A 23992-nucleotide genomic window follows, 5' to 3' on the forward strand; every position below is an offset into this window, starting at 1 on the left:
GTAAAGCACTTTGAACAGCTTTGTTGCTGAAATGTTTTATACAAATTAACTTGACTAAAATGAACAATCGGGGAACCGCAGGGCTCCGTGTTCGAGCACCTGACATATTAATGAATAAAAGTCAGAGGCAAACAGGTAAGACATTAATCCATATTTTTGGTGATGATAAAACATAACTTTGCACTTATTTAAATAAACGCACAAAATATTCAAATCTAATATGTTTATTGTCAAAAAATACAGTTTATAAAGAAAAACCGTAATGTGGTTATCAACATTTTCTAATGATTTTTGCATTGTGTTTTGGTAAATGTCTCAAGTTTTCACATTAAGTTTCTTGCGTATCTCGTGCTCATAAATATGTGCTTTGTAATTCTATCAGGGTTCAACCACCTTTCATGTCTTCTCACATACCAACAAAAGCAACTTGTTCCAAGTGGCTTGTTTTCTTTAGCCGTACTATGACAACTGGAGTGTTTGACAATCAGATCCAGAATGTTGGTCGAACGCCAACGAGATTGAAATCTTGCTTTCGGTTTAGTCATTTTTCTGGTGTAGTGAGTTCTTCTGGTTTCTTCTGGCTAACCGACAGAAAACTTTATCTACTTAAAGAAAACAATACAATCCTGAGCTGGGATGGGCTCCCACTACAATGACAGATTTAATAAACAGACGAGACCTGCTCACATTTCATTTCACACAGTAACAAAAGCATTTAAGGATGGTAATTGTATCAATAGATATGTTTACATTATTAAAAAATATATACCTTAGATCACCAAAAGGTTTTCAGAACCTGAGCTATTAGTTTCTTCATCTCCAGAATCTGACTTAACACAATTTAAGTGTTTAGAACAAACAGTGCAAAATATAATCTATGCATCTCTGAATTATCTTTGTAAAAACACTTTATAAACAACATGACACTCGGTTTTTGCTGCGTTTTAAAGCAGCACCCTTCACTGTGTCTTTGTGGGGTTATAACAGCTTCTTCTCTGGGTTTGATCAGGCGAACGTCAGGATGGACAGTGTGAGGAAGCTGACCAGAGGCAGCACAGCTGGAGGAGAAGAACAGAAAGACGTGTTAATTAGAGAAGGTAATGTGAAATTACAAAGAATGGCACAAAATGTCAGTAGCTGAAGATAGAAAACTGTTTAAATGAGACATTTTATGTTAGTTTTGAACTCTTTTCATGGTGAAATGTGGATTTCTCTGCTGTTATCAGAGTCCTTTTTTTAATCTGAATAAGAAGCAGTTTTCTTTTGGTTGAGCAGAAACTTGAGTAGTTTAAAGGAAAAACTTAAAAAGTCATGAATTCATATATTAGAAATGAAGGCAATGTCTTAAATTTGTTAAGGAACACATAAGTTGGTCTTTAATACAAAAACCACAGGTCTTAAATTGTGCTGTCAGGACTGATCTTGTGTCATGGAAATTTTCTATCAGGAAAAGGTTTGACATCTTCACTCAAGGTGGTTAAAGCTACCGCTAACTAGCTGCTAAAACTTGCTAGCTTTTTTGGGTCTGTCGTTGCTAAGCTGCTGCCAAGTGCTACAAAAAAAACCTTTTTTACATTTCTGTCATGATATGGATCTTAAATTTTATTCATAATGGTCTTTAAAAATCCTAAATTTGAGGTGGTGAAACCTACATGTAGTCTGATCCCTGTGAAGAGTATTCATATGTGTTATTTGGAACATCTTTGGATGTTGGGTAACTACACAAAATGATTATTTTGAATGTAGGAATACGTAGATCTAACTATTTATTAGCTGTGTGCGTAGCTTACTATTAGAGTAGAAAGGACGGTTGGCCCCTCCTGGTACTGTGGTGTTTAGGAAGATGGAAAAATCTGTCGCATTACCAAGTTTAAATGGGGGGAAGCTTGAAAGAGACCCTGAAAAGAAAATCATTGTTTTTAATTCATGCCTCAAACGTGCAAATTTCTATCATTTACTAAACTGTAAACAGATAAACACGTAAACATTGTATGCACAATGCAAAATGACAGTGTTAGTTTTTATATTTGTGCTCTTACCTCCAACGAGTTGTCCAGATGCGATGCCTATAATGTAGGTGGTATCGGCGGCCCTGAGGAATGCAGCGTCGGTGGTGGCATTCAGACCAGCCACGGTAAACGTACACTTGAGGCTTCCACCATCGATGGTGTTTTGAATACTTGTCATAGTCTGAAAATTTGAAATCAAAGTCATAAATGCTATTCCATAAAGATCTAGTAGATAAATTTTAAGTTAATAAATGTATCATGATATGTTGTGAGTTTTGAAAACTCGCTTTCCTTTTTAGCATAGAAATTATTTTGTTGAAGTAATTTTACAGATGTAGGAACAACTGGATGTTATAAGTTAAGTCTTACCTTCGCTAGTGTATCGTTCGAATTTCCACTGGTGGTGTTATAAGTAGTTGAAAAGCTGATGAAAGACCCGTTGTTTGAGCTGTTCCTCCCACAGACAAAAATCATGCTTCCCTGTGGAGAGAAGCAATGCAACATTTCAGTCAGAAATTGTGAATATTGTACAAAGTTATGACTTTGTTTAAGTTGTCTTGAGTTTAGCTTACTGTACACCATCATTTGTCATAATATTTATGTTGCCTAATTTTATTAAGCTGAACACAATAAAATAAGCTGAGCTAAATTAAGTTCATGCATCTAAAGTAAACTAAGCTAAGTTAGGCTAAATGCAGCATAAATAAATGGAATCAAGCTAAAGTAAGCTTAGCTAAAATATAAAGACTATTTGGTTAACTTTGCTTAGGAATATTACCGCTCAGTTTTAAAATCAATGTCATAAAGCCAGACTAAGCTAAAGTAAAACTCGCTAAATTAAGCTGAGTGTTATAAAAATGGTAAGAATCATTTTAAAATGTAAAATTGCAGTTTTAACCAAAAAGTAAAAGGTTGTTTCTATTTCGTAGCTGTTTGATTTTTAAATAATTAAACCCTTAATATTTACATTTTGTGTCTGGGAGTCTACACCTATCATATACACATATTGTTAAGCTAACTAGCAATATTTTGTATCTCCCTGTTTTTTCCCAAACATTTATTCAGAATAACTTTTGAATGTAATAATAATTTTGTGTTTTACATCAGATTGGCTCTTGGTGAGACGCATGGCGATGTATCCCGAATTGTTCACAGGGTTCCCACTGAGCTCAAAGGCCAGGTCGATGCCATTTGGGGGTTTCAACGCTGTGGGGCGAGCAGATCCAAAAAGACACGTGGTGGTGCCTGCGGGGTCGCAGGTATCAGGGTCCTGCACGCATTGTTTGGTTGTGCCACATCCTGTTTTGGAAATGACAACCTATGGAGACAAAAACAAACCCAGAGTCAATAAACAGTCGAGATTCTTTAGCTTCTTTGTTCTGGTGGAGCTTTAATGTGAAGATTAGCTGCCATTTATATGTTAATTAAATTTAAAAATCTGATTCTGTTTCCATTTTCTGGCTCAGCCACTAAAACGTCTCAGTGTTAAAGTTAATGGGTAACTTCCTTCTGTCTTCTTAAGCTCCAAGTAAATCATCGGTTACAGTTTAACAAAACCAAACCAAAAGATTTTGAGCTTTTGTTTGTTTCCCCATCATCAGTCAAGTCTTTCTATTTGTCCTCTGAGTTTCTAAAGGTTACTCAAAGAGCAAAGTTTTTAAAAATTCCCACCAAATCTGAGTACATTTGTGTCAGTAAATGGATTTTGGACACTTTTGTAAGTTCAGCACTGCAAACACAAAATGTTACCAGATATTGTTTACTTAGTTTCTAGTGCAAATATCTTAATACACTTGAGATAAAATGAGTAACATTTCAGCGAGAAATAAGAAATTGTTTTAAGTGAATAACTCCTTAATATGTATGAAAAAAACACTCGTTCCACTGGCAGATAAATGAATTTATAACATTCCCATATCATTAGTGAAATAATCTACCAATGAAACTAGAACCTTTTCATCAATATTAAAGAATTATTTACTTAAAACAATGTTATATCTTGCTGGGAGGTTTTTTATAAGTTAGTTTTGTCTTTTTAAAAATGTATTAAGATACATGAAATAGAAACTATACCAAAAATTAGATTAGGTAAGATTTTGTGTTTTTGCAGTGAGATCGTTTTATCTTGTAAATAAATCAAAGTTGTTGGTAATAAAGTAAATTAAAGTATTAACACTACAATAATGATAATAGTAATAATAATAAATACTAACCTGTGACAGGACTGGCTGGAAACTGAGAGCCAGGAAAACCATCAGCGCGGCGAAAACCTGCATCATCTTATGTTCCATTTCTGCCTGGAAAATATAAATATTTAGACAAATCATGTTAAAAAATTTGTTTTGAGGATTTTTATTTAACAAAAAGCAGCATTAAAATGGAAAATTAAATTGTACAATATGTTTTAACTTTGTATGCAAAATTTAAATTTAATCAGGAAGAAGATACATATGATACAAAAAGATTAGATTTATGATTATTCTGTTCTTTTATACAGGAATACAACAGAAAAATACATAAATAAATATTTAACTAAATTTATGTCATCTGGTTTACTAAAAAAATATCAGACTTAAAGTTTTAATGTTTAAATTAGTAGAAAAATCCTAACCGGTTCTTGTAAAGGAACATAAAGTCTTGACTTACTGGATGTGAAGGTTGGTTCAGCGAGTGAGGAGTTGTTGGCAGCAGGAGATCTGGGGTTCTGTTCAGCGGGGGAAGCTGATGGAGCTTTTCTACTTCCACCTGGAAAGGGGCGGGGCTTACCAGGAACACCTGTCTGGGTACCAGGATGTCACAGGTGTACTTTTGTCTTGTCTTTCTGTCAGTGGAAACAAAAAAGGTTTCTGTGGAACGAGTTTGACCACTGAGGGAATTTTTGAGATTTATTGCAGTCAGATGAGACGTTCAGCTTTAGGTCATCAATGAATAGATTTTTTTAGTGTAATGTCACAGGATCTCTACTGGATTTACGTCTGGATTTAACTAGGACACTTCTAAACCTTCATTTGCTCCTTCACCAAAGCAAAACACAAAATATTACCAAGTATTTTGGTTTAGTTTACTGTACAGATATCTTAGTACACTTGAAATAAGACAAAACTCACTTAAAAGAAACTTTTCAGCAAGAAATATAAAATTGTTTTAAGTAAACAATTCCTTAAAAATGATAAAAATTTAAACTTTTTCCATAAGTGAAATAATCTGTCAGTGGAACTAGTACTTCTTTTGTTATCAGTATTAAGAGTTATTTACTTAAAACAAGCTTCTACGTCTTTCTGAAAAGTTATTTCAAGTGTGCTAATTTATTTGCACACTTGACCAAAGATAACTTGGTAAGTTTTTGTGTTTTTGCAGTGTAGTGTCAGTTTGAAATGCTTTGTTAATTTTACCAAACGTTTTGTCACATAGACCAAAATCCTCAAGTCAGAATTAGCGGCTAGCCGAGAAAACAAACTGAAAAAACAAACTAAAATGTTGGAAACCGATGTTATTTATTGTAAAACCAAAACTTGAAAATAAATTTGCACTTTTTGTTGTATTGAAAGAAAATAATCTAGTTTTCAAATTCTTTTAGTTTTGGTTGAGCAAATTTATTCTCGGTTATTAAACCATATTTCGGTCACTGTATTAATCCGAGTTTAATAAATTAAATAAATAAAAAAGGATTTTCAGTAAAAGTTCTACTTATAAAAATAAGGTACTTTAAATATTTACACAAATCTGTTTTTAGAAAATTGTCAAGTCAATCGACTATTCCATTCCTACAAAACAATGTTTTCCATTGTAAGAAAATTATATTGGTAAAAATTTCAACTCGATTAAACATTTAATAAACATGTTTGTGTTACTTTTGAACAGCAGATGTGGGCCTGACAAAATCACTCCAGGGGCCACAATTGGCCCTCGAGCCACAAGTTGGACACCCCTGCTCTAGAGAAGATGTTTCAAAACATTTCTTGTCTTTTTGACCTTCTGGATGAAATATTGATGCACTTTTTTTAAGTAATTTTATTGTTACTATCAGACAAAACCTGAAAACACATAAAAATGCAACTAAATGTGGTTTTGCATCAGAAAAATGGAAATGGTTCAAAATAGGAATCAGAAGATCTCAAGAAACCCAGGAATTGGTATCAGCCTGGAGAACCTGGATTGGAGCGTTTATATTATGAATAAAGCTTTTTATTACCTGATATTTTAACCTTTGGGACAAAAAATATAATTTCTAAAAGCTGAAATCAACAAAATGGTGTTGGGATTTATCTTTTACCTACTCAACAACAAAGTAATAAAAGATCAAATTTTTTTTATTGGACGTTTTTGTAGGAATGGAAATGTAGACCTGAAATTTTTAATGGCTTGTAAACGACTACCTTGTTAAATCAAAGGCATGCAGTTTGCTTTTGCTTTTTATTTCGGGCTCCATTGAAAAAAACTGAACAAAATATTCCATCTGTTGTCGGCAATAAAAACAGAATCCAGGTCAGTCATTGTTTGAAAACACTTACTACATTTAACCCAGTTTAAGGTTAGCAAATAAAAGCACTTTTTGCTGTAATTTAGAGTCCTAGTTACCATGGCAACAAAGGCATCCAAAAAGCTTGGAAACGATTAACACTTTGTGTTGTGTCTAACATTTTTATAAGTAGATGTTAAAAGTCACAGTTTTGTACTAATTTAATTTATTATTGAATTGTGGCCACAAAAAGTTAGTCCATTGGCCTCAAATTGGCCCACATGCCCCACTTTGAACACCCTCGCAGTAAAGTCTTTTAAAAACACGTTATTACAGACCCATTCAATAAATTAGAATGTTACTGAAAAAATACACTCATGTTTGAACCTTCAATAAGTAAAAACAAATAGAATAGATGAATTGGGTACAGATTTTTCAAGCCTTCGTTTCTGCCAATTATGAAGTCAAACTTGTTTCAAAAACAAAAAGTTTAGTTTAGAAACCAAAAGGTTAATCTAAAAGTCATAGCTTTGTCCTAAATTATCTCTTGAATTGTGGTCAGAGGACCACATAAAATCTGCCTTATGGTCGCAAAATGGCCCACGCTCCCCACTTTGAACCTTCTTGCTGTAAAAACTTGATACCAACTCGGATTTTAATCTAAAAGTCACAGTTTTAAAGAACGTAAATGTGGGCTAATGCCTACTAAAAGCTTATAAAGGTGAAGAGTTAAAGCAGTATTTTCACAGATGAATGAACAGGACTGGACAGACTGGTGACCTGTCCAGGGTGACCCCGCCTCTCGCCTGGAACGTTACCTGGAGAGGCACCAGCAACCCTCCCGACCACAATAAGGGTCAAGGGTGTCAGAAAATGGATGGATGGACGTAATGAACAGAAAGTTCAAATCAAACATAAAATAGTTGTGTTACTGTGGTGTTGAAATGTTTTCCAGGTGATGAGTTCCACATGATAATTAGCTAATACGTCTGGAATGCGACACCTGAGACGTTTTCAATGCTTTGACGTCAACAGGTGAAGAAAACCGGACAGTTTGGTGCCATGATGCCAAACGAGTAGGGGCTGCATTCCTTCCTAGCTACACTCTGGTTTTACCTTCCAGTTAGTCACTTTAAAGCTGGAGGTTTTCCAAATGACGTCATGTGGATTTACAGCCACCAGCGCTGCAATTAAAAATATATTTAAACTATTGAATCTGTTGTTTTAAGGGTAAACTATTGATCATATTTACTGGGAAATTAGTTTCAAGTTGAAGATGGTTATTTCCTGAGATCGGTGTTTAAAACTGGATCATGTTTCTGTTGTTACCAGAAAGACTCAGGAAAAAAAGTCTACTTTTAAAAAACACCGTAAAACTTCTTGGAGTACTGTACTATTATAGTTTATAACATATATAACATATATATTATTGTACTATATATGTATATTATTGTAAAAAGAAAAAAAAACTTTCTTTCGGTTAATCCCACACAATCAGCATCTTAAATGTTTCTCATTTGTTTTTCTGGTAAAGAAGAAAACAAACGATTATGTGGAGCTGGAAACCGTATCGACTGGATTCTGAAGATGTTTTGATTTACGGAAACTTCTCGTAAAATTGCCCAACGTGAATTTCCTTGTTCGTAGATCCAGGTTTTGTTTCGAAAATAATCCGTGTTTATTCAGTTTACGGGAAGAAGGCGGAGAAAAGTAATAAAGGAGAAAGATCATTTTAGAGCTAAATGGGATTCATTTATTGTATTTTATTTAATTGCCACTATTTTGACCAGCTTCTGCTGTTTTTAATATAAACAAAGCTTAATATGAATCACTTGAATAAATGTGACATAAAAGTTTTTTTTACTTTGGGATCCATTAAGTATTTTTGAATTTGAAAATGTTTTTGGTTTCTGCACCTTTAAGCAACTCTACTGAAAGTAAACAAAAACATGCATTAAAGTGACCAAAGATAAGAGAGTTAAAGAAATAAAACAAGATTAGATCATTATTAGCCTTTTTAATACAGTTGGAAATGAACTTAATCATACTTTTTTCATCCAAATTAATAGAAAATATAAATATAAGCTAATGCACTGAAGTAAATATACCTTCACTTTCTTAAAATAATAGCGTAATAGACATTATTTTGCCCCAAAATTATTTTTTTGATATGAAATTACTTATTTTAGGATGGTGACAATATGTAAACAAAACACAAAATAGAGTTTTTTGGAAACAAAACAATATAAATCAAACTTATATCAGGTAAACTAACAGAAAATAGAAATGAATTTTTTTTAATTGAAGTAAAAAATATTTAAACAAAACATAAAATAAATATTTTTGGGGGGGAAATGAAACAATATAAATGTTTAAAGCCTCTTCATTATTCAGTATTATTATTTATTCATATCTCAGTGAGTTTCAGATTAAAATTTGGTTCTTTGTCAGGAACCTTTCAGTTTTAATGACAAAAGTAATGATAAAACTAACTTTTCATTATACAAACATTTGCAATGATAAAAACATTAAAAAGATCAAACATTATGGGATAATTATTAACCTTTTTAATTTAGTTGAAGATGCAAGTAAATGCAATTATTTTTTATATTAAACTTAATCAGATTTTTATCATGTAAATTAACAGAAAATGTAAATTTAAGCATTGAAGTAAGGAATATTTAAACAAGACTCAAAATAAACAAATTTAAAAAAAATTTGGGAGCAAAAAGTGAAGGGCTTTAACCCTTTCATGCATGAATTAATATCTTTTGTGTCAGGATTTTTATTTATATATATATATATTTTTTCTTAAGGCATAAAAAAAGGTAGGAAAAAAATGAGCAAAAAATATATTACATTTTTTTTAGGTGATCAAATGTAATTTTCTCTAAATACAAAGTTGTTATACATCAGTGGTATTGCTCCTTAGGGGTTATCTGATGCCACAGTATTTTTTTTACCTGCCATAGTCGTCTACAGTAGAAGGAGGAACCGGGTCGGTCGGCATGCTTCAAGTCTGTCGGCCATATTGGATTTAACAAAAATAATTTCTTGCATTTGCAGCTGATGGCCAGTAGTTGATGGTGTATTTTATGGTGCGTTAGTGTCCACTTCAGTGGTCTGTGTGCATTTATAACATAAAAATACACAAGAAGCACAAGAAAAAGGCTTTTAGATGGCTGTCCACTGTAGTGGGAAGTTTAATGAAGTTTAACTTTAAAGCCTTTTCACTAAACAATAAACTTTTAATTTGCATATTGTTGAGTTTAAGACGGAAATGTGCTGCTTTTGTCGAGGAAGCACATACCTCTGTTATCTTTATTTAGTTTTATATTATCTTGTGATCCTTAACCCAACAGACTGTCCCTGTTTTTTGTTTGCTTTCCGGCTCCGAGCGTCTCGTGGCCGAACCCGGCCCAATTACGTTTGTTTAAAGAGCAACAGAGCAAATGAAAGAAGAAAAGAGAGTGAGACGATTTCTTCCTGAAGGTGTCGATTCTGTTGAAGCTTTACGTTTTACCAAATTCCTAACATTTAGTTGTGATGTATGTAATGCACCGGTTTGACAATATGAAGCTAAGAAATTGACGTCATTGTTCTGTTAGCCGATTTGTGCGGTTGAAATTCTGCCTGAGGAATCCCAGTGAAAGGGAGAAAGTTCAGAGTGGTTGTGAATGGAGTGGAAGTGCACAGAAAGGCGGATTTTTTAAGTATTTGGGTTGGTTTTAGAAGCAGTTGAGACCCAAATTAAAGTATAAAAATGTTGAAAAAGTTAATTTTGAGTAATAGGTCGCCTTTAATGGCACAATGACTCCTGCTGTAACCTACGAGTGGGTTACAGTAGTAACCCACAAGAACTTGGCCCTAGAAGAAGCCAAGTTCTTCTAGGGCTGGGTGAGATGGCTTCAAAATAAAATCTCCTGATTTTTTTTCATACCAGATCCAAATTGCGATTCTTTTTTCTATTTTTTGTTTTCTAGAAAAAAAATTACAAATGATGGAAAATATTTTCAAAGTCCTGTCTGTGAGTTGTACGTCCAGGCCTTATGGCCAGGCTGTGAGCAGTTTTAATTATGAAAATGTAATCATAATATTAGCAGAATAAAGATGCAATTTTACAAAAAGAATGTCTTAAAATTATGAGAAAAGTCAATTTAATGAAATGGAAAAAAAAAACGTCAGCAGCTCATCCATGTTTTCTTGAAATAAACTGAGAATAGTTTGATGCTGCTGATGCATTAAAAGACTAAATAAAACCAACATCAAAGTATAACTTCACAAATACCCTTTAACTCTGCAGTGGCGCTCCCAAGAGGGGGACCAAAGGGGCCCACGGCCCTCCTGGAAAATCGTGGACTTTATTGTATTGATTTGATGAAACTTTTAACTCAAATTGAAGAAGGTGATGCAATCTCGGCTTCCTTAGATGAGTTGCTTTAATCACTTAAGCTACTAATAAAGTCACATTGCATTGTTTTGTAATTTGAGTTAATTATTGTGATTCAAACATGACTACACTGAAAAAGCTCCAAATAATAATAAAAAAATATATATTTTTGTTAAATATGACGCTTAACTAACTTAATTGGATGAATTTAATTTGATTATTTGTAACAAATTAACTCAATGTTTTTAAGTTGGATCAACTGTTTTCCTTTTTCAGTGTAGATGACTGAATTGTATTAAAACAAATGAAACTGATTTGAACTGGATCATGTGCTGCTTTTTGTAAAGTAATACTAGTAATTAAGTATTAATACTGGAGACTATTTTCGTATTCGTGGGTGGAGACGCTTCTGAGAACATTTCATTTCAATCCTCTTTGCCGTTTTAAACTCTGCCTCTGGTTTTGTCTTTGGGGACTCTTTCATGTCGTGACTCATACTGGGAATCATCTCTTACTTTGAAATGGGACGCTTTGCCAACCACCAGACACACCTACAACTGTCACATTACTTTTGTGAAGAATTAATTGAAACAGTTCCAAAACATCATGCAACTAGTTCTTTAGTTTGCCACGAATATTGGCAGACATATTTATCTTTGAAGGAAAGGAATTTGAAGAAAGAATGAGGAACATGTTTTAGATTTGTTTGCAAAACTTCCAGCAGATTGTTATTGAACATGCCGCTTATATTTCTGAGACTAAATCCGCCATTAAATCTGTGAAGCATCCTAAGTTTGAATAGTGCATGTATATTGGAATGAAGGATGTAAACGTTTTGGTTTTGTCCCACATATTTAATGATCTCCAGACAATTTTGAGCTGAGAGTTTAAAGCTGTACACAATCTATGCGTTCCTCCAAGTATTAAAAATATACACAACTCCTACGAAGACAGTTTGGCTGAATTTTTAAAATATTTACTACTCTGCAATGGTCAGTCAGGTACGACAGTGTGGATACATAAAAAAATAATAGTGAATATCCACCAAAAGTCTAAAAAAACACATTTTTTAGGTTAAAAAGTAGAAAATTTGCTAGAAAAACAGCAATTTTGAGGTCAACTAAAAAATTTTCTAGAAAAAAAACGTGGAAATTTCAGAGTTTGAAAAGAAAAAAATTGCTAGAAGGAAAAACATATTTTGAGTTTAATCACAGGAATGATCTTTTTTAAGAGTTTCAAACTTTTTGACTTTTGGAAATTTTCTGAATTTCAAATGTAATAAAAATTTTAACTGACTTAGAAATTTCCACGTATTTTTTTCAAGCAAATTTTTGACTTTTCACACTCAGAAATAATCTTATTTTATCTTTTTCATTTTAGAAATAAACAGATTTTTTACGCTGTAGCCTTTTTTAATGCCTTAAAAGAATCTAAACCAGTGGATTAAATTTTGACTCAAAAAAACCCCCCAAAAACCAGTAAGTTTGGTTTAAACATAAAATCTTTGTGTGCTTGTGGATCTGTCGTCACGCCGGTTCAGTTGGAGGCCAGAACATCCAGAAACTATGTAAAATCTCACGCCTCTAACTTTTCTTGCCATTAGTCATAAATTCCTCTTTTTTTTGATTTGTTGATTCTAGGAGCACTGATTTCCTGTGTTGAATCTGATGAGGGTGCCTGAGATTGTGACGGAAAGTATTTCACCGCCTGAAGATGAAGTTGTGTTATTAAACACTGGATGCATCCAGCCGTTCCAACCTGCAGGTATTTTGTCAAAACAATCACATTTTTTTGTCGAAGCAGCTTTCCTGGAAGGAATGCATTAGTCATTCGAAGGAAAACCCCAGTTTTATGTAAATATGCATCAGCGGACGTCACGTAAAGGCTCTAAAACTTTTCCAGAGATAAGAAATGAGTAAAAAAGCATCACCTTTAGTAAATAAGCCCCGACCTGAATGTAAAGAAAGTTTCCCCCGTTTGTTCCTTCAGGGCCCTGTGTCTCCATGTTTACCTACTCTGATTAGAAATTCACATGAGTTTTAGTGAGGACAAACAAAATAATCTGGTAAGATTATCTGATCAAAAGGTTGGTATGTTTACGTTTCAGAAGCTTTCTTGATAAAATCATAAAAGATTCACAAATGTGATCATCACATTTAATTAAACTTGATCTTAACTTTTTCAACATGTTTTTCAGATAATTAATAAATGTAAGTAAGCTAAAAAATTTAATTAGTAATTTTCTTATTATTTTAAGTTCAAGTAAAAGTCATTTTTATGCATCTGTTTGAAAATGATTGATTTGAAATGCGGGGCAGCAGCATCCTCTGGTGGTGGCAGAAGGAAGTGCACCATAACGGTAATGAACGAAAACAAGATTGATGCTCTTTAGAAATAAACTCTGGGGGAAATAACTCAAATAAAATAAAAATAATTTGAGCTTTAGCATGGTTAAAATTAGGCAGAAACGTAAAACAATTGATTTTACTGTTTTCAGACTAGTTTGATGTAATTTTTATTTTATTTTATGGCTTTTTCAGTTATATTCTGTTGTACATAAATAGTGTGAATATTTACTTAGTTGTTAGTTAGTTAGTTGTTAAACTAGAATTTTTCTTCAATCTACTGGTTTTTAAACATGTGAGAATAAAATTTCACATTCTGGATGTAAAGGAGTAAATAAATAACAGTTGATGCTAAACTCGGTGAATTATGAAGGATTTAAAATGTTTTTGTTTGCGAAAGCAACTCAAGGGGGCGCCACATTAGAGGGGGCGCCAAAATGGCTCTAGAATATTTATTTCTAGTCTGCATTTTCTGTATTTGACGGCTGTTTGTGCATTAAAAAGCCCAGAAATCAATCTCATGTACATGCTGCTCAATGAGCTAATAGCAGAGAAACAACTTAACCATTACAGGAAACTGTTCACAACAGCCTCTGGGAAAGCATAGCACAGCAGACACACAAGCCTGATTGACACCGCCAAGACCCGCCTCCTGGCTCTGAGTGGTGTTTTTTTGTGCATGTCTTAAGACGGCAGTAGAAGTTCAGGGAAGAGGTGGAGGAGGTCAGTCTTTTCACAGATCATCCGTCTCATCCTGCCAGGGCATGGTGACAGTTTTAACAAACTTTTTTTTAATTTTTTTTTATAAAAGTTACACGTTGCAGCTTTAATGTCAGTTTTTGTTTGATGGGGAACCTGAAGGTTCTCCATGTTGGACCAGGAATATCCGCAGAAGCTTCTCTCCATCTTGGACCTGCAGCTCACCCTGTTTAGTGTGATCATTTCTTCTAAACTTTGGTTTAGATGTTCAGGGCGTCGTATTTGGACCTCAATCCTTTCTGGCTGTGTCCATGCTCCCTGTCACTTCCTCTCCTCCTCTGCCTCCTCTCCTCTCCTCCTCCTCTCTCGAAGCGTCTCCAGGCGCTCTCCGTTCTGCTGCTCCGCTCTTCGTTCTCCCTAACATGGTGGCTCGTCTTCGACTCTTCATCTCTGTGGCTTTGATGCGAGTCTTTCCTTCCGGGCTCCTCCTCTCCTCTCCTCCTCCAGCTCTCTCTGTCTCCTCTCTCCTCCCTCCTTTCTCGCGTTTCGTTTTTTTCTCCGTCTTTCTCGCTCCGGCTGCTGTGTCTCCTCGACGTCTCAGTTCTCCTCTGGGGTTTCTCCTCCCCTGCATGTTGGATCATTGTTTCTTTCTTCTCATTTTCAGGCTTTGTGTTGATTTCTGGGGTTTCATTCGGTTCTTTAGACTTTTCAGGCTTTTTCTCGGGTTTCTTTCCAGGCGACGTTTGGTTCCCAGTTTCTTTATCTTTCTTGCTTCTTTTCTCAAATTGTTCTTTTAAAACATCTTTTTCTGTTTTCACACTCGTTTCGTTTACCTTCTTCTCAGATTTGAATTCAGATATTTTCTCATCTTTGTCTTTTTCCTCCACATATTTTTCCTTCTCGCTCTTCTCTTCCTTTTTCTCTTTCTTCATTTTAAAAATGTCCAACACCGACTCTTTGCTCTTCTTCTGCTCCACCTCTTCCTCCTTCTCCTCCTTTTTGTCCAGTTTCTCCTCCATGACGTCGATCTCCTGCTCCAGCTCTGCCAGTTTCTTCGGGTCGGACTCGAACTCGTCTTCCACCTCCACCTCCTCGATGTCCTCGTACTCCTCCACCTCGATGCCGTCCATCGTCTTCTGCAGCTGAGTCTTCACCTTGTTCAGCTCCAGCAGGCCTTCCTGAAGGTCTTTGCACACCTGCCGGATCTTGGCGGCGAACTTGGTTTTGGCTCCCTTGTGGAGTTTGTGGGAGTCTTTGGCGAGGAAGAAGATGTCCAGGGCGAGGAAGAGGGCGGACATGACGCCCGTGGTGACGCTGACGGCCTGGGCGGCCTTAGCGGCGCCACCGGCGGCGCCCAGAACCTGAACGGTGCTGATCAGATTCTCAGTGTTGATCATCAGGGCTTTCCCCGCCCGGCCGCCCTCCTTCATCACGTGTTTAATGTTGTGGTTTAGAGCCTTTTTGGCGGCACTTTCAGAGTATTTCTCAAAATCCCATTCCTCCAGGGTGTTCATTCCCTCCTACAACGGGAAGCAACCAAAACAGACGATTAGAAGCTGCGTTTCCTTTAGCCTTAGAAAACTGAAATGATGAAAGTGAATTATCTTACTGGAAACATTTTTGATAAAAAAGTTTGTGCGCTACACTGCAAAAGCACAAAATCTTACCAAGAATTTTTGTCATTTTGTATTTCAGCAAAATACAGGAGATTGCTTTAACAATAATTCCTAAATATCCAGAGAAAATTATTAGTTCCACTGGCAGATTACTTCAATTACAACAGGGGAAAAATGTGTTATAAGTGAAATAATCAGCCAATGGAACGTTTTCATCAATATTAAGGAATTATTGTTTCTTGCTGAAGAGTTACTTGTAAGTTAGTTTTGTCTCATTTCAAATGTGCTAAGATATTTGCATTAAGAAGTAGACCAAAATAATTGGTAAGAGTTTTTGCAGTGTAGGATGAGGAGGGGTTTTTTCGGTCGAATCTAAATAGATTTACTGTGCAGAGCTGTAATGGAAACACTTTTTTCACATCACACGAGTTTGTGACCAACAGCCAAATGTGACGACTGGCGGAAACCATGAAGAAGTACGCCTGTCACAATAACCAATAAATCAATAAATCACATGATGAATTAAAACAAGCTCAATAATTTCCTTTTGGATGATTTATAGTTTTTCTCTTTCTACCATCCTTTCTTCATCCAAAGTATAAACAGTTTGTGGCTCCATCACCTGAATAAAGCGCTTACCTCTCCTCTTATGGCTGAATTATTAACTTAACCTCATGTAACTGTTTACGTCCGTCGCTGCCATGATTTTAATGACTTATCACATCAACAGTCATAGTCAGGTGTGATTTTAAGTTTAATTTCTTATTTAATCAACACACCGCATTTGTGAAATTGTTTTTGTTCAACATTAGCAGAATATCGACAAAGATTTGCTCACATTTGTAATAGAAACGCAGCTAATGATGTTCGATTTTACAGAAATAGCAAACATGGCTTTTAATGTGAGACTTCGGCTGTTTCTAACTGCCAAGTCAAAACATAGTTCAGGTCATGACCTCCAGTTCAGCCAGAAGATCCAAAATATAAAACTTTGCATTTACTTTAACCATTAAAATTTTTCTAATTTTGTTTATTTGTTTTTTTGTCTAGAAATTCAATGAACACAGTACACAGAGTGATTTGCTTGTGAATGTTTCAACTGGTCTCTATTCGTTTTTCTGAAGGTCTTTTAAGAGTTTTAATGGACTTTTTAATTGAGTTTTCCCACCATTTATTCAGGAGAATAGTTTCCGTTTTGTTGTTTTAAAACAATTTCCTCACCTGAACGAACTCCATGCACTTCCTGATGTCCTCGATCTCCTCCTGGTAGCCTTGGATCATCGTCTCCACCTTCTTGCGGTCCATGTTGGAGTGCACAGTGTCGGTGATGTTGGCCGTCGCCGACGTGATGCTGCCGGCCGTCGCCACGCCGATCCCCACCGCCGTGACGATGATCGACGCCCCGAAGGTGAACGGAGCCAGGATGAGGCCGGTGATGGTCGTCACGCTGCCCGCCACGCTGGCCACGCCCCCGCCCACAGCGGCCGTCACCGTCTTCTTGTGGAACTCGTCTGCGGCGTCGGCCATCGACAGCAGCTCCAGGATGCGGTGCTGCAAGGACGCCCCCCGCTGGTTGAAAAGGTGAACGAAAACACGGGCTGCCATGTAGACTCGATCGGCTGCCTGCTCCATCGCACTGCAGACAAAAATAAAAACAATAAATAATCAGGATGAAAAAAGAAAGGAGTTTCTACAGAACCCATAAATGAAAGACTGCAGATTTGACACATTATTTTGCCAATAAAAATAACATTTTGACTTAATTTAGCTTCTTATCAAAAATATTAAGCTTATTTTTATGAGGCTGTTATTTGTTGCTGGAGAATGACATTTATCTTAAAAAACAACAAAAAGAACCCAAATGTATTCAACTCACTTTGAATTGGACTGAATGAACGACTTCACAGATTTCAGTAAATAAACTGAATCTGTTTTTGAAGCATCTTCAGATATGATGGAGTATTTGGGCCACACTAAGTACTAATAAAAAATAAAACTATGACCACAGTCATAACATTATGCCTTTATTCTCTTTTTTTTACTCCATTCTTGTAATTTTCACTTTTTTTTTTTTTTACTTTATTCTCACAATATTTTGTCTTTATTTTGGTAATTTGTTTTACTTTATTCCTGTAATTTTGTGACTTTATTCTTGTAATATGAGTTTATTCATGTAATTTTATTAATGTTTTAAATTTTAATATTGTGTCCCTAATGCTCCTCTGTGTTCAGACGTGTTGTAAATTAAAATCATGAATGGACGGATGCACAAATGGACAGAGAAATGCATCATTTTTAAAAAATGGGACAAAGAATAAAGTCTGGAAATATAATTCCTAATAAAATAAACCTTTTCCTCTGAAGTTCTTACATTTGTTCATCCTCCTCCTGGAAATTTGAGGTCTCGTTCCACTCGGTCCAACCTGGAAACCAGCGGCACAAACCCATCAGTCAGAGAACAAGAAACAAAGATGAACCAAATGTATGTTAAATTTAAAACCGGTACAGTCTGATATCAACCTTTCACTGAGTTCCACCACTCCATCAGCTCTTTGTTCTCCTGAAATCACAGATCCTTCTGTTAATCTGGAGACAAACCGGCCAGTTATTTAACACTCTGGGTTTAATCCCACCTGCTCCATCTGGGTCAGGCTTTCCTCAGTGGGATAAGCTGCCATCTCCACCGGCTCCACCACCACCGTGCTCTCCTGACAGACAAATAGTTCAAGTTTCTTTTGTTTTATGGGGGATTTTTTAAATCAGAAAAACACACTAATATGTCTTATTCTCATAAAAGGAAAATATTTTAGCTCTAAAAATCATTTAAAGAAAAGGATTAGGATCTGAAGTTATATGTAAATATTATAATAAAGATAAGAAAATAATTTATTAATAAATAACTTATGAAAATGAAGTTATCCTGACCTGTGGAGTGTTCAGCTCCCCCATCTCAAGGTTCTCCTTAATCACAGGCATTTCACTGGATTTCTATAAATAAAACAATGTTAAATAAATTAATCTGTTTTTAGTCATGAATTAAGTCAGGTTCGTATGTAAATCCCCCATCAAGCAGAAAATACCTCTACGGACGTTCTGGGAAGAGTTTTCTTGACTCGGAAAGACACAACCTGTCAAACGTAACAAGAACAAAATAAAACTTCAAGAAAAACTTAACATTTCGCCACTATAAATAACTCAAAACACTGTTTATTATTCAGCAACTTATAAATGACAAAGTAAAAATAACTTGCTCTGCGATTCTTCGTTATGGTTCTCTTGCGACTCAGTCCGCGTCCAGCAGGTGGCGCCACGTCTTCACCTTCCTGCAAATCAACAAATAAAGAAAAACGTCATCAGGCAACTGGGACGTAAAACTGCTTTATTTAGATTTATATATGATTTTATCCAATATGAACTTGCTTTTGTTTTATTTTCTGCAATTAAAATCAAACTGGAGATTCTCAAATTTCAACATAACCAAAGTCAAAAGCTAAATGTTTTATATAGATTAATTTTGAACATAGATTTATTTCAGGTGTAAATTTATTTTGATTTGATCATTAATGTTTACAGATAATGAAAAAAAAACAAAAAATATGGTCTAAGAGCAATAAAGGATTTTAATACAAAAAACTCTTAAATGCTTTTTATCTCTGTTTGACACATCGTTTATACCACATTTTTTCCTTCCACTCAACTTACCATTAATATAATTAGACAGAACCGATCATGAACAGCCATGTATTACTCTATGTGGACTGAATTTAATTATTTTAAACTAAAATAGTTCAATTTAAAGAACTAGTTTCAAACCTAACATTTATGTTGTTACCAGCAGAAGCAGGATTTTTGCATTTATATTTTTTATAGAATTGGGTTGTTTTTACCTGCTGCTCCGTATTTCTAGGCGTTCGTCTGAACATCCCGGACAGCCCGGCTTTTTTCTCCTGTTTCATAAACATTATGAAGGTTTAATTTAAATTAAGAGGGAAAAAGGACATGAAATCTGAGAGACTTACCTTGGAGGCGTCACAAAGATTATCTGTACTGGCTGACAGTTCTCGCTGAGAGGCGCCGTCGTCCTTTAAAAAGAAACATTTAATCAATTTAATTACAATTCAAACAAAACGATACAATATGGACAAAGCCTTGAGATTATATCCAAATATTTGGACATTTTGAGTGAATTAACAAACACAAAATACAGTTTTTATCAAAATATTTGAACTCTGGTTTAAATGTTTGGATTTAAACTAATTTAGATCTGAGCAGATTAAAAAAATAAAGCTTTATGTATTGCCCATCTTATCGGTTTTGTGATGCTACAGTGTTTAACCCCAAGTGCAGAAAAGACTAGAAGGATTGTTGATGTTTGCTCTAATCAAAGGTTTTAGGTTTTTGCTCTCACGTTCCCGGCCTCAGTCAGGCTGTCCCAGCTGGACGACAGCTGCTTGGTCAGCGGATCCTGGAAAAGAGAGAAAAATCATTTCAACACTCAATTTCCACATCGCTTCAGCAATTAGAGAGATTTTATCTAATATACTGCAACTGATGTTTGCACTGCAAATACACAAAATTATAGCAAGTAATTTTACTTTAGTTTCTGGTGAAAATAATTTAGTAAACTCAAAATGAGACAAAACGAATTTACAAGTAACTTTTCAGCAAGAAATAGGAGCTTGTTTAAAGAAATGTATTCCTTAATATTGATGAAAGGGTTCTAGTTCTATTGGCAGATTATTTCACTTACAACAAGATATTTTACCATGTTATAAATGATATAATCTGCCAATAGAAAATCCATTTTTTCATTTACTTAAAACAAGCTCCTAAATCTTGCTGAAAAGTTACTTGTAAGTTCGTTTTCTCTTATTTTAAGTTTACTAAAATATTTGCTGTAGAAACTAAACCAAAATTACTTACTAGAATTTTGTGTTTTTGTAGTGTGGATGGATGTTTTGAGTTTTATTACCTGCCAAAGTTGATGCTAAGCAACGAAATATTATTAATTTATCACAACTAAACAAACTGTTGTTATAAAGTGAAAATCATCGCCTCTTCCTAAAACTTATTGAAACATCAACCGGACATGAAAGTATAAATCTGACTTCAGATTGGCAGGATTTGTTTTCCCGTTGAGCTCAAAGTAACATTTTCTGTCTATTTTAAAGAAAAATAAACATGTTGAACATCAGAGATAAACAGTTTAGGTTTTAGGAATAAAATAAACACTTTTGATGCATTAATTGGTTTCATCACCTCAGTAGCAACGGAGCGCGGAGACGGTTTGGGCGACTTTTTAACGAACGCTGTATGTCCTCCCGTTTTCTCCTGCAACAGATAATAATTCCATAAAATATACATATATATATATTTGAGATGAGAAACTAAATTAAGTCTTAAGTTTTCATTTCGATTAAATTTTCTTTTACTTTAGTTGGGTTTGTCTCCAGCAGATCTTCAGCGCTGCCAAACAACGTTGTGTTTTTGCCCTTCGCGTTTGACCCCTAAAGACACAACAGATTAAAAATCTGGATAAAGAATAAAACGGAAACAAAAATGTTCATCAGAGTTTTTATTCTACCTCCTCTGCCGGCTTCGCCCTTCTCTTAAACATGCCGCTGAAAATATTTTTGTCCTAAAAAATGAAAAACTAAACAATCAGATCTGGAGGCGTTAGACAGGAGGTAGATTCAAAGCGAAACGTATTTGATTTTCAAACTTTGGAGGAAAATCCCATTGATTAGTTTTAAGTGGATTAAAGGAGGAGAAGTGAAGTTCAGGTGTTCGTTTAGGGTGTAAAGCCGATGGGACTGACCTCGTCTAGCAGGTTGTCAAAGCTTGAAGATCTTTTGAATGTTCCAGCCAGGCCTCTTTTTGTCTCCTGGAGTCACACAAACAGGATTTTTATCTATTAATTTGGTGAAAAACTGAAACTGGCCTGAATATTAACCAATAGAGTTATCACTGCAGCCACATATTTAGGCTGCTGGAGGACAAACTGATCACTTTCTCCTACTACTCTCCAATTTCAACTATTTGCTGTTATTTAAACTACGGCTAAAAAGATGAATTGGATTAATTTGACCCATATGTTTATGTTCATAGGAGGTGAAAGAGCAACATTAACACATTTATTTAACAACTTTAGCAGCAGCTGGTCTGATCCACATTACAATTAAGTTTATTCAGTAATTAAGGTTGCTTAAAGCTACTCAGTAGCTATGAGATTTATATGATAAATCTCATAAAACATACCATTGTAGAAAAACACTTATCTAAATGTACAAAACTCAAATAAGACAAAAAACACCGCAAAAACACAAAATGTTGTGTTTTCTAGTGCAAATATCTTAGTAAATTTCAAATAAGACATCCATCCATCCACCCATCCATTTTCTTACACCCTTGTCCCTTAGTGGCGTCGGGAGGGTTTCAAATAAGACAAACTAACTTAAAAGTAACTTTTCAGCAGGAAATAGGAGTTCATTTTAAGTGAATGATTCCTTAATATTTGTTAAAAAAATAACTAGTTCCTTTGGCGATAAATTAACTTATAATGTGAAAAATGTCTTTTGTAAGTAAAATAATCTGCCAATGGAGCTAGCACTTTTTCATCAATATTAAGAAATTATTTACTTAAAACAAACCTGTATATCATTCTGAAAAGTTACTTGTAATTTAGTTTGTCTTATTTTAAGTGTAATAAAATATTCAGACTAAAAACTGGACCAAAATTAGTTGGTGACATTTTGTGTTTTTGCAGTGTATTAAATGTGTTTCACGTGTAAAGCTTAAAGAAAACTGTTGTTTTTAGTTTTTGTTTTCTTCATTTGGAATGAAGAAAAAGGCAGGTTTCAGCTCATGTTCTCGTTAAAAAACGAGCGGTTTCATGAAATGAATGGAAACCTTTGGGCCGGTCGGGTCGGTCAGGTTCTCGCTGCTGGCGGATAATCGTCCGTCAGTGTCCAGGTCCTGCAGTCAGAAGCAGGAAACGGTGAAGAAAAACCCAGAATCAGGAGTTTTGCTTCATGTCTGAGGAAGCTGCAGTACCTCTGTCTCTGCTCTAGCGCCCTCTGCTGCTGGCTTCTGTGTTTTCTTAAACATGTTGCTGAAAATGATTGTCTCCTACAAATATGACACTGGAAGTCAGTAAACGTTGTGATATGAGGAAATTGAAGGTGTTGAGATCCAGACCTTGTTATTCTCAGCCAGGTCTTCACAGCTGGCTGACAGCTCTCGCCGAGCCTCTCTGTCCTGAAGCAGAAAGTTGTTTAAAAGCTTTTATAAACTTTTTATAATACTTTCTAAAACATTGGACAACAACTGCTTACTGGAGTCTTTTCTCCTTTGGGCGTCTTTTTGAGGAGACCACTGAACAAACCTCCACCTTTCTCCTGATGAAACGTCAGAATAAAAATCTTGAGGATAAACCAGGAGGAGAGTTTGGTGAGTTTTCTGGGTTTTTCAGTGCTGGCCGAGACGTCAGAGTCAGAAACGGCATCCTGGAAACACAAACCAGAGGCTTTCAGCCACGGTACCCTGGAGTGAATCAGTAACTGAGGAAAAATGTTGATTTGATAAGTTAACTGTAGAAGAAAAAAGCAACGAAGAAAGAAATCAGAATCAGAGGAATTTATTGTCATTGTCAGAAAGACAACGAAATCGCAGTTTCAGTTAGAAAGAAAGGCAAAAAGAAAGAAGGAAAGGAAGCAAAGAGAAAAACTAAACAAAAAAAGTATGAATGAAGCTTAAAATCCACCCGATAGTGACTGTCATAATTATCTAGCGTTTTATCACACACATTTTATCACACACTTTCTGTACAGTTATCATTGTGTTTTACTTTGACAGTGGTATCTCTGCTCTGGAAATAGCCGTTAGTACATTTTAGCTAACGCGCTCGCGCAAACTTAGAAGGTCCTTAAAGATCGTCGGTGGACGTAATTGACGTTGGCGTTTAAAACCATCAAAAATGAAACACACCGAAGTTAAGTGAGTCCGATCAGCTTGAACCTACCGGAGATCCTTCAGAGATTCCTCTCCGATCCTCTCATCCAAGTTTCAACAGTGATTGATGTCAAAATAAATAAATAAAAACAAATGGGCGGCTCCTTCACTGTCCCCAGACTGCAAGGAGTCTTAAAACTTCGCCACTCCCCGCCACAACTCAAGATGCGTTCAGGAGCTGCCCTAAAAACCCGGAAATAAGATTCATTGACGAATTTATTTATTTGTTGTATGCAATGTTTTAATGTTCAAGAGATTTTACTAACCAATTTAGTAATATCAGTTTTTTATTTTTATAATTTTTACCCCCTGTTTTGCTATTTAGTTTAGGAAACAAATTAATATGTTCATATTAACTTATAAACTTTATTTTTGCATATTATCAGGCTTTGAATTTAATTTAGTTTTCTGTCATTTTAATTCCTCTATATAATAAACTATTTAAAAACTGCATTTTGTACTTA

General features: G+C 35.1%; 2 protein-coding genes across 4 annotated transcripts; both read right to left on the reverse strand.

Annotated features, from left to right (window-relative positions):
- Positions 1 to 208: 208 nt before the first annotated feature.
- Positions 209 to 4786, reverse strand: LOC108167063 (ferric reductase 1-like). The gene is made up of 7 exons (XM_017309837.2): positions 4656 to 4786; positions 4223 to 4306; positions 3112 to 3327; positions 2379 to 2489; positions 2040 to 2190; positions 1791 to 1898; positions 209 to 1058 (listed from the first exon to the last, which is right to left on the reverse strand). Exons 2-7 carry the CDS (start codon positions 4298 to 4300, stop codon positions 1006 to 1008), a joined length of 717 nt encoding a protein of 238 aa, XP_017165326.2. The 5' UTR covers positions 4301 to 4306; positions 4656 to 4786; the 3' UTR covers positions 209 to 1005.
- A 7032-nt stretch (positions 4787 to 11818) lies between these two features.
- apold1a (apolipoprotein L domain containing 1a) lies at positions 11819 to 23678 on the reverse strand. Of its 3 annotated transcripts, none has more exons than XM_081598416.1 (20): positions 23539 to 23678; positions 22853 to 23023; positions 22716 to 22775; positions 22572 to 22646; positions 22428 to 22493; positions 21337 to 21402; positions 21103 to 21156; positions 20951 to 21025; positions 20778 to 20849; positions 19927 to 19983; positions 19538 to 19582; positions 19406 to 19465; positions 18770 to 18841; positions 18599 to 18646; positions 18444 to 18506; positions 18152 to 18226; positions 18039 to 18078; positions 17890 to 17941; positions 16740 to 17154; positions 11819 to 15422 (listed from the first exon to the last, which is right to left on the reverse strand). In XM_081598416.1, exons 4-20 carry the CDS (start codon positions 22623 to 22625, stop codon positions 14163 to 14165), a joined length of 2574 nt encoding a protein of 857 aa, XP_081454542.1. In that variant the 5' UTR covers positions 22626 to 22646; positions 22716 to 22775; positions 22853 to 23023; positions 23539 to 23678; the 3' UTR covers positions 11819 to 14162. The 3 variants fall into 3 exon arrangements, with proteins under 3 accessions (XP_081454542.1, XP_081454541.1, XP_081454543.1); XM_081598415.1 differs by having other exon boundaries at positions 19538 to 19600; XM_081598417.1 differs by lacking the exon at positions 19538 to 19582.
- Between the last annotated feature and the right edge of the window lie 314 nt (positions 23679 to 23992).

Source organism: Poecilia reticulata, chromosome 17 (assembly GCF_904066995.2).
Source record: "Poecilia reticulata chromosome 17, P_reticulata-male-v2, whole genome shotgun sequence".
Lineage (NCBI taxonomy): Eukaryota > Metazoa > Chordata > Actinopteri > Cyprinodontiformes > Poeciliidae > Poecilia > Poecilia reticulata.